The 10,872-nt window shown below is 50.3% G+C and overlaps 1 protein-coding gene across 2 annotated transcripts in view; it reads right to left on the bottom strand.

Annotated features, from left to right (window-relative positions):
• Positions 1-234: 234 nt before the first annotated feature.
• The window catches only part of Shroom3 (shroom family member 3), a 290,573-nt gene continuing 279,935 nt past the window's right edge, over positions 235-10,872 (bottom strand). For both annotated transcript variants that reach the window (XM_021210543.2, XM_029545046.1), the window contains 3 exons: positions 10,383-10,533; positions 2,990-3,262; positions 235-1,164 (listed from right to left, as the gene is read on the bottom strand). In XM_021210543.2, the coding sequence (XP_021066202.1) occupies positions 796-1,164; positions 2,990-3,262; positions 10,383-10,533 (793 nt within the window). In that variant the 3' untranslated portion in view covers positions 235-795. The remainder of the gene's footprint in view (positions 1,165-2,989; positions 3,263-10,382; positions 10,534-10,872) is intronic.

Below are 10,872 nucleotides of genomic sequence, written 5' to 3'. Positions count from 1 at the left end.
TCTCACAGCACAGCACAAGCGCAGAATGGCCACCCGTCTTCATTAACACCCGATGAGGGCCGGAGAGAGGACTCAGTGGGTGAAGAGACTTGTTTCGATGCGTGAGTCTGATGACCAGGTTCAAACCTCAGAACCCACAGAAAGCTGTGTAACTCTACACGCCTTCTGTGGCACACACAGCCACCCAACATCAAACACACACACAAGCGAGCGGAAGAAAAACCCACAAAAAATCTCCATATTCAATTTGACTATCTTTGGAATTCTTCATTAAGGTTTTCACGAAATACAAAGCACAAACATAATTGCCTACATCCACCACAAAATAGAATCAAGTAAGTCGTTAGCACACAAACATAACGATCTTTTTCATTTTTAAAAATATAAATAACAAAAACGTTCAGGGGTTTTACAGTTTTCTTAACATGTGTGTGTCTTTTTAAGGCTTTGTGTTGCAGACTGGTACTTGTGCCCTGGTATCAGGGTGCACTGCCCACCAGCAAGTAAGGCCGCTGTGGATACATTCCTGAGGGTGCCACACACTCATTCCACCACCTCAGCCTGGGGAAACCTGTGCCAGACACCCTCCATCAGGCCACAGGTCACCAACTTTCTTCCACAGAGCTTGAGAGCTTGCAGAAGACCAACTGTGAAAGGCAAAGATCCCTGGATAGTCTCTTCCTGTTATTCAGGAAGCCCCCAAAAACCCACAACTCAAACCGCAGTTTGTAGTGAAGTAGCCTTCGGATTAAACAGTGTTGAAAGTGGCATCTTTCCCCGGGTCTTTCAGAGAGGTTAAAGAGGGGAGGCCAACGTAGGGAAAATGCCACCAAATACAGATGTCCCCCCAGGAGTCACATGGCCGGTGAGGGCTGGGGGGAGGGAGATGGCCCCTGCCTTGGGCCTGAAGTCCGAGGGAAGCGACTCCAGCAGACACCTGACCTGCTCCTGGCCCAGCTTTATCTTGTCATCCAGCTTGCGCTGCTCAATGAGGAGCGTGGACTTCATCTTCACAAAGTGCTGGTAGTCCTGCAGCTGCTCGGCGGACAGGTAATTGGCCAGGATATCCAGCACCACGCGCTCCCTCCGGTCCAGGTTCTCCTTGAGCTCCCGCGCGTCCTCATGCTGGCCAGCCAGAACCTTCCTTTTCTCGTTCAGAGAACTCTGCCGGGGTAAAATGAACAGGTAAGGCAGCCATAACACAGGGAGGCAGACTCCTGCCTCTCACAGGGCTGCCAACCAGTGCTGTACTCAACAGTGCTAAGGATGGATGGATGGACGTATATACATTATGACGAGTTATTTTCTCTCCTTATGTTGAACACTCTGTGGTGGTTAATGGCTGTGGTAACAACCTGCCCTTTTTAGGTCTACACTTACTGAGCCAATCCTCAAGTTCTCCAAGTACCGCCTCTCCATCTACTGAATCAAAAACTCTGCAGGGGACTGGGAGATGGAGCCCTGGTTCAGAGCACAGACTGACTGTTCTAGAACATCTGAATTCAATTCCTAGCACCCACATGGCAGTAACAATGGCCTCTAACTCCAGGACCAGGACAACCCATGCCCTCTTCTGGCCTCTTCTGGTAATGCACATGGGATATATATATATATATATATATATATATATATATATATATATATATATATTCAGAATAGAATCAATATATATAATATATATATTATATATAATAAAAATAAATAAGCTAAAAAAAAAAAGGTTTTTAAAGCCTCTGCAGGCAGGGCTCTGACCTCCATGCCTCCCAGTCCCTAACAATGGGGATATATTCCTCATCTTTAACAAAACCAACACCCCTGCCATCCCAGGCTTCTTCTTGGCCTCTACTCATGAATACAACTCTGTTCCACAAGGATGCCGGTGCTGTACTTTGGAGTTTCCTACACCAGCCCAGTGGTAAGCTGCCTGCCTCTTGAGGGCTCATCAACTTCCTAGAAATACTTCATGTGTTCCTGCATCCAACATGCCGACACAGTATAAACGCCACAGTAAGTACTTTAAAAGAATTTTAAATAGAATAGTTTTCAGATCTTTCAGGCCAAAATGGATGAGAAAATGTAAAGTGGAATCCAATCATGAAGTGCAGTGACTTAAACATCCCTCAGTACAAATTAACTCACTTAGGACTGCTAAAGGATCACGTGACTCTGCCTCAAACCCCCCTAACACTTGTCAGATGGCGTCTCACTATGTAACCCTGGCTGGCCTGGAAAGCCACGTAGACCAGGCTGGACTTGAATTCAGCAATCTGCCTGCCTCAGCCTCTCTAAGGGATTCAAGGGGTGTGCCGCCACCATGCCCAGCTAACTCTTAAGATTTCTATAATAATCCAAGGAAACAGTACAAAGTTAGTGGGTGAATTTTATCAATATACCCACTCTCACAGTTCTTTCCCTAATTCAGTCTGAGGCCACAGCCTGAGCTCCTAACACTGTCCCCATCAAAGCTTCACACATTCCTCACTGCGGCTCAGATGAAACACCGCAGATCTGAAGCCTACGGACACCCCTGCCCTCCCACTATCATCACGGCACGTGGAGACACTGAGTTTGGTACTGACGGGGTCAGCTGTCATCCTCCTACTGAGATTTTTGTTTCTTAGAGAGGCCAAGCACTAATGCAGCATGGTGACAATTCAGGACACTGCACATGAAGCGCGAGGCCAAGTGTCTGTCACAACAGCACTGTCCCTCTAGTGGAGGACAGTACAGTCATGTCTGTGTACCTGCCCACGGCTGGCGTGTGGATTCCCTGGAGCTCACTTCTGCCCTCTTATCCCTCTCCCTTAAATGTCTAATGCGTTTTTATCTCTACGAGGAAACGAGGACCACCTGGGCCCTGTGCGTCTGCCCAGAGCATCCCCACTGAATCCCGCCTAGAAGGTGCTCTCTCAACCCCACAGCGATTGTCATCCCGGAGAAGTGCCTCTATGGACAGAGGGCTCAGACGGTAACCTCCTAGACCACATACCCTTTCCTCTTTACTGGCGTCTTCACCAAGGCCTCTGAGGACATTCTCCACGCGGGCCAGGCGTCCAGACAGGGACAGCAGCAGGTTGACCACCTTGTCCAGGTCCCCTATAAACATCTTGTACTTGTCAAACTCGTTGGGTTTGCAGAGCTCACTGATCAGAGCCTCCACCTCTTCTCCCAAGGCGTTGTTCAGCTTGATGTCCATGAGCAGGCTCCCCTTTGCTTCCTGGAGGGTCTCCAGCTTGTGGGTGAGGCTTCCGATGAGCTCAGCCTAGAATGACGGGAGACACATGGCCAAGATGAACCAGGGCTGCTGCTGAAATGTGCATGGGCACTCTTGCCTGAAACCTCCTGGCCCCGCCTTGCCTTCAAGGTTCAGCTAAAAGCTCTTCAGCTCTGTAGGGACTGATGACTCAAATCAGAACTTTTTTTCCTTTCTTCTTTGCCTTTCCCTGAATGTCTACAACTACCATTCTTTGAGCCTATTTAGTGTTCCCCAGCCCACACCTGATTACACCCATACTAGTCATAGTCCCCACTGTGTAATGGTGCATACAGTTCTGCCTTTATAACTGGTTTGTTAACATCTCATTCATTGTCCTTCTTTTCTTACTAGGCACAATACCACGAGCAAGAAGGGAGGGGCAGGGTGACCATCCTCATCTACAAACGAGCAGCCACAGCCTCGGAACCAGAGTGAAGGGCCTCGCCACGGTCTGAGAGCCAAGCTGGATAGCTAGGTGACCTTGGGCAGTTACTATGAGGAGCTCCACGTTCTGCCTCAGCTAGTCCTCCGCATACAGCGGGGAGGGTGAGACTTGGGGAGGCGCCCCCCTCAGCCCCATGCATCACCTGATGTGCTCTCCTCACATGATCATTACAAACACTGAGGCAGATACTATGTCAGAAAGCCCTCAGCTTTGCCTTCAAACTAAATCTGGACCTGCTTACCATAACTCTGTAACTTAAGCCCCTAATTACAGACTTCTGAACTTACAAAGGGAAGCTCTGGCTTCAACAGTGACATCCTGTTGTCCGTTCAACTTTCCTGATCCCCGTGGCTACAGGCAGCTGAACTGAAACAAACTGCCCTTCTAGGGGAAACGTTGTACGGTGTCTAAGCATTTCCTCAACAGAAGACTCGGCCCACGGTAACATGAGTAGGAGGGACTAAGTAATTAGTAAGGGTTAATTATGTTCTCTATTACCCCACCCCAAAAGCATCCTCCGCTGGCAGCCATCACTGTGGGACAGCGCAGACTTCAGGACCAAGCTGCCTACTAGTGTAGAGCTTGGAGAAGTCTGTGCCTATGAAGAGACGAGCTGAAGACAACACTGAGGTGGAAACAGCAGACACGGCCAGGTCGCCCAGTGCTTCTCTATGTATTACTGCATGACAATGGCCAATAGCTGGAGCCCAGTCAGCTTTTTTAAGCTTTTTTAAGCTTGCAGGTGTAGCTGCCAGGCCGGGCACTCAAAGCATTAGCAGAGAGTACTGTTCTCAGCCAGGCATGTTGGTGAGCTCCCACAGTCCTGGCACTTAAGGATGGCTGTGAGTTCAAGGCCAAGGCCTGGAACATAGTTCCAGGGGAGCTGTGACATCACTCAGGTCTGGCCCAGGGTGGTCAACCTGGCCCAGCAGGTGGGGGTGCTTACTAATAATATTAGTCTTACTAATAATACCCAGGTCCCCCAATCTTCTGCTCATCTGCTGGAGTCAGCTTGCTGGCTCTCAAGCCCTAAGCAGTGCGCAGAGCTGGCAGGACGGCTGGGAGGTAGGCAGCCTGGGGCACAGGACTCATATGGCACTCGGGGGCCAGAGTCCACATCCAGTCAGCTGGGTCGTTCTGTCCAGACCCAGCTCTGGTGTTTGACGGCATGGACACTGGGCAGAGCCACCCGAGCACAGCACAGAAGCCTGTGCACGCTCTGTACCTTACAGCAGGCAGTGCACAGACGCAGTCGGCCCCGCCTCACCGTTCGGTATGTGGATGCTGCAATGCCTGCCGGCTTTTGATCACCGAGTCTTTAACTATGGAGACCTGGGCTGAGACTACAGTGAAGGGGTTCTGAGCAACCACAGACACGGGGGGGTGGGGGGGGAGGGGGGAGCCAGCAATGCTGCCGACATTTCTTTGCCAGGAAGATTCTTTTTAAAAAACAACAAAACCCAACTTTAACAGAATTCACATAGGGCAGGAGAAGGGAATAATATTTAAAATTTTTTCATCATTTATATATGTACCTGCTTGTGTGTATGTGCACCACGTGTGTGTATATAGATGCCTTTGAAGCCAAAAGAGAATCTGATCCCTGAGAGCTGGAGTTACTGGAGCTGTAAGCCACTCAGTATGGCTGCAGGGAACTGAACCTGGGTCCTCTGCAAGAGCATCAAGTGCTCTTAACGTCAGCCATCTCCTCGGCCCATGAAAGAGAGAATTTAATACTATACTAATCTCTCCCGGGAGCCACTGAGTTTGTAGGCTGCTGACATTCACCCACTTAGCTTCTCATCTGACAAACTGCTAACCCTGTCTGTGTGAGATGCTATTTATGTGCGTTCTTTTTCTAAACAGAGGTCAACACACCATCTGCACAGGAAACATCCTGTCGGGAGCACAGACTCGAGTCGGAGACCAGCTCTGACTTGATCACTGCCAGGCGGTCGCTTCACCTGTGCCATCAGCAAGAAGACAGCACCACCTGCCTCGATGAGATCATGTCTTATTGATCCCATGCTCTGTGGCAGGCAGATGCAGCGTCTCACTACTCAATCACTGCTTCGACAGCCCAACAACACAGGTATTGTCCCAGCCTCACTGAGAAGCACAGTGAGTGTATGGGACATGTCCCAGCCCATACAGTAAGTGGCAGAGACAGGCTTAAACCCAGGCTGTCTGGCTCCAGGGTGCTGGTTTCAATTAGTGCTTTAATATACCTCTCAGGAATGTTATGAGGCTCAAATGCACACATACTGTAAGACAACCATATGGACACGCCTTGTTTTCTGTGCTATCACAAGGTCAGGCCAGAGTCTGAGAGTCCAGCACTTGTTGCAGTAGGTGCCTGGGAGGCAATCCTAGCTAGTGGCAGCTCTGAGGCTTGTGCCGCAGCATCCCCCAAAACACCAGTACAAAAGCACTTAGCTTCTGTTGGCTGTTTTTATCTTAAGAAAAATGTAGCCAGGCGGTGGTGATGCACACCTTTAATCCCAGTACTTGGGAGGCAGAGGCAGGTGGATTTCTGAGTTCGAGACCTGCCTGGTCTACAGAGTGAGTTCCAGGACAGCCAGGGCTGTACAGAGAAACCCTGTCTCGAAAAACCAAAACAAACAAAAAAACCAAAACAACAACAACAACAAAAGGAAAAATGTAGCCCTTGAGGCTGGGGCAGAGTGGAGTTCAGGCTTCTGCCTAGACCCAGCGACCCATGTCTACCTGACAGGCTTGTTTCTTCGGTTGTTAACGCAAGATCCAGGGTCCTGCACGTTAACTGCCGTCTTTGGCTGAGCTCTAGAAAGTCGGGGCACTTTCAGATGGTAACTAGGCCAGGCCTCCATCCACATTGTGTAACCTGATCGAAGCAGAGGTGGCCGGGCCTGACGGCTGTCAACCACCTCCAGCCTGATCTCTGCTAAGAATCCTGCCTGGCTTCTCCACCAGGCTTGTAACTAGAGTGTCAGTGGAACGATCGGAGATGGTCCCTTGGTGCCAGTTAAGGTCCAATAAGATGCAAGGCCAGCCATCTTCCCAGGCACTGTGCACAGCAACTTGGAGCCAGGACTCATCCTGACCACCCTTCGCAACTAAGCCACCACCCACCAGCTCCTGCCTGTTCTGACAGGGTTTCTCTGTGTAGCCCTGGCTGTCCTGGAACTCACTATGTAGACCAGACTGGCCTCGAACTCAGAAATCCACCTGCCTCTGCCTCCCGAGTGCTGGGATTAAAGGCATGCGCCACCACGCCCCTCCTGCCTGTTCTTAAACAATAACAACATCTCTTTCAAAAAGCTCTTAAACTGTTCAAAGGATGTTGATCATACTTGTGCACCACACTTTCAATGACTGCTCTCCCCCCCCGCCCCCCCATCCTGCCCAACTCCAGACATGGCTGTTAGAGGGACTCCTCTGAAATGCCAATCTGCCTGCCTCCTGCCAAGCCCCAGTGGGAGACCTCTGGTGTGGGCCACGGTGTCATAACTGCCACAGCTTCCCTCTTTTGCATGTTATAGTTAAGTCTTGGGGATCTGGGGGGATTCTGAGACCAAGAAGAGCGAACACAATAACCCAAAGGGGTGAGTGTCAGGCTTCCCGACCCCAGGGCAAAGAGAGAGAGCCCTGGCGCAGAGCCGGAGGCGGCCGGTGTGGGTGAGCTGGTGAGGAGCCTGTGCTCTCTTTCTCTCCTCTGCCAGCTCCGCCTCCACTGTGGCTCCACTCTGGGAGGCCGCCCCGCCCCACAGTGGTGGTGCAGGTACCCCAGAAACCATCCTGGGAGCTGGAGTAAGGAGTGCTGGGTCTAGAGTATGAGGGAATCCCCACTCCATTCCCCTTTACTTCACTAAGGAAGTACATAGCTACATAGGTTGTTATGAGTGAGGCCCCGTGGGTCCAGCTACAGGGCGGAGACTAGGACTCTCTGGGAGGCAAAGACTGTGGAAAACCCCTGGAGAGGAGGGAGCTGGGCCAGAAGATGCTCGGAACTTGGCATGAACGCTCGGGGCAGGGGGTGCCTGCGAGGTGTGTGTGTGTGTGTGGGGGCTCACGTTTAAGTAGCACACGTAGGGAGAGACAAAGGTACACCAAAGGCTCTGAGAACTTGGGTGTGTCAGAAATGTTGCTCAAGTCCCAAACTAAAGCCAGAGGGGCTCAGTGAGAACAGTTCTGTAACCTCATGAAGACTCCTAGAATAAAATGGGTGCTGGAACCACACTATCCAAAGGTGAGACAGGACTTACAGGCTGGGTCTACAGGAACAAGGCCTGCCTCAATCGCTATTCTACAGAGGGCTGTGCCAGGACCAGGGCCTCGCAGCACAGAGGACAATATCCAGTTACTCAGGTGTAAAGGACCAGGAAAGAAGGTGACACAGTGATGCTAGACTGGAAACAATGCTTACATTAGGGTTACTACAGTCTTTAAAAATGCTTTCTTAAATAAGCATTCTCCAAGAGAAGAGCAGAAACTCTTGAAGATTCAAGCAAACAGGAACTAAAAACCGGAATGTTTAGAACTGAAAATGATGATAATCTGAAACAACAACAAAGTCACTGGCAGGACTGAACTAAGAGCGTGACCCTGAGGTCAGAGGGACACAAACTAATGTGACCAACAGATTGAGGGAGTCAGGCAGATGAGAAACTAACACTGAATCACCACGCTAAGAGAAGAGTTAGTGTGCATAAGATAACTATGTGTAACTAAAGAAACAGTGCTTGAAAATGCCCCATCTACCCGCACCCCCAGGCAGCTCCGTGCTCGCACAGTGATGACAGGCGTGTGGTGCGCAGAGGCGGGTGGCCACCATGGAGGAAGGTCACATTTAAATGCCCAGAAGGAACAGAACATGCATGACAAAAGATGGCCAGCCTGGACTTCACAACTGTGAGTGAGAATGTTCTGGAGACGACAGACGAACCCACATCACTGCAGATCTATCCTGAGGGAAGTGCTAATGTAAAGAGGAGACAAGGCCAGAGAGGAACCGGGAACTCCAGAACTGAAGCTCAGCAGAAATGGGAGGGAGGTGGTGAGCTGAGGAGTCAGAGCTGTCCAACAGGACCATCAGCCACAGCGCTCTCCACAGCAACAGAGTAGAACAGTTTTAAATGCTACTGCCATCCATTTCCCTACAAACCATGCCGATATGGGAACTGGTAGAATTTTGCGTTAAAAATACAAAACAAAACAGTCCCCACACAAAGCCCTACAGACCCCACACAACCCAGAACTCACTAGGGCTAATCCATTTCCTCAGAGGAGGAGTTAATTCTGTAAATTAAGCATCTAAAACATAAAACGAGGAGCTGGAGAGGTGGCTTGGTGGTTAGAACACTTATTGCTCTTGCATGAGATCCACGTTCCATTTCTAGCACCCATATGATAGCTCAACTACCTGCAACTCCGGTTCCAGAGGATCTGAGACTCTATTCTGACCTCCATGGGCACCAGGCATGTATGTTGGGTGTGTGTGTTATGTATACACATACATATATACAGACAAATCACCTATACACATAAAACAATAAATCTCTTTAAAAATGAAGATGAGAAAACAATGTGTACTTTGTTTCTTTGCCACTGTAATGCAGAGATGTCTATATACAGACAACAGGACAAGAGAAAATACTCAGTTAAAGATGGATGGCATATCTATCTATCTATCTATCGATCAGTCATGCTCTGTGGTAGAGCACAGCCCTCTGATTCCCAAGTGCAGAACGTACAAAATGGGCACAGTGAGCAGGGCTGGCAGGGACATGTTAGAGGTGTCCAACAGAGCAGGGATCTGAAAGAGAAGCCTTTGGTTGGAAGAAATGAGTTTCTGTAGCAGCTGTTACGGCATGCAGCCCGGAACTCACTATCTTCTAACAGGATGCCTCTCAAAGCTTTCCTTGTTTCTGGGGTGTGTGTGTGTATGTGCACGTGCACACACACATGTGCACCTATGTCCTATAGTTTCATCCAGCACTTTAGGAAGACCCAGGGCAAGTATGTACAACAAACAGAATCCCATATGCGAGTCCTCCTGACATCAATGCCACCAAATCACACACTCGATGCTCCGCTGAAGCAAGCCGCACGTGTCCTTTTGCAGAGGGGCACGGCTGGGATCTAGGGAGGGCTATAGGCAACGTGGAAGGACGCTCTGCCCTGCAGGCACAGCCTGGCCCAGATCTCCACAGGACACAGGGAGGCTGTGGCAACAGCGAGGTCATAACATGCTTGACATTTAGAAGTTCTGTAGGAGTACCAGATGCTACGTTACATTTCAACCCCGTGCTTTAAAGCTCTTCTCAGAGCACTGCATGAGCTGGGGGTGGTAAGGTCAGCCGCGCCTTTTCGTACATGTGTCTTGCCAGTCACTGCTTCCCTGAGCAAAATTTTAAATCTCTAGTTTTGTTCTTGACATAAGCTACCACCAGTGCTGAGAAAAGTGACAGAGCCCCTGGGGTCCAGTCCCAGCTGTGGCACCTCTAATAACTCAACCTCTCCAAGGTTTTTTTCATCATTTGCAGAACGAGAGTGATGGTGGCTTTCCTGTCGGTCAGAGCCATCGCATGGGACAGGTCCACGTTCCCCGCTCCTAGTCCTTAGGGGCTGGTAGTCACTCTTGGTCGTGAGAAGGGCCTGGCTCCCTTGGGGACGCATAACAAGCATCCCCACCCTACCTACCTTTTTCTCGTTGACGTCCTCCTGCCCCTCCTCCTCCTGCAGCTCCTCGGGCAGGTCCTTGATTTTGTTGAGCAGCTCCGCCTTGGCAGCGGAGACACTGTAGTAGGCAGGACAGTTGACCAGCACACCCACTGCCTCCTTGTGGTCGCTCCTGAAACACACAGTGCAAGCTCTTCACCGCTGGCTTGCTCAGAAACGTGCAAATTTAATTTCCCCCAGACATAGTGACTGATGAGCAGTTTACTGATAGGGACTGTGCTGGGCTCCCATGGCCAGGCAAACCCAGGATGCAAAGCTCCTAAGGACAGTGCTGGAGATGGCGTCAAGAATTTGAAACCAAGCCGGGCGGTGGTGGCGCACGCCTTTAATCCCAGCACTCGGGAGGCAGAGGCAGGTAGATTTCTGAGTTCGAGGCCAGCCTGGTCTACAGAGTGAGTTCCAGGACAGCCAGGGCTACACAGAGAGACCCTGTCTCGAAAAACCAAAAAAA

Source organism: Mus pahari, chromosome 13 (genome assembly GCF_900095145.1).
Source record: "Mus pahari chromosome 13, PAHARI_EIJ_v1.1, whole genome shotgun sequence".
Taxonomy (NCBI): Eukaryota; Metazoa; Chordata; class Mammalia; order Rodentia; family Muridae; genus Mus; species Mus pahari.
This window is presented reverse-complemented; position numbering and strand designations above follow the sequence as displayed.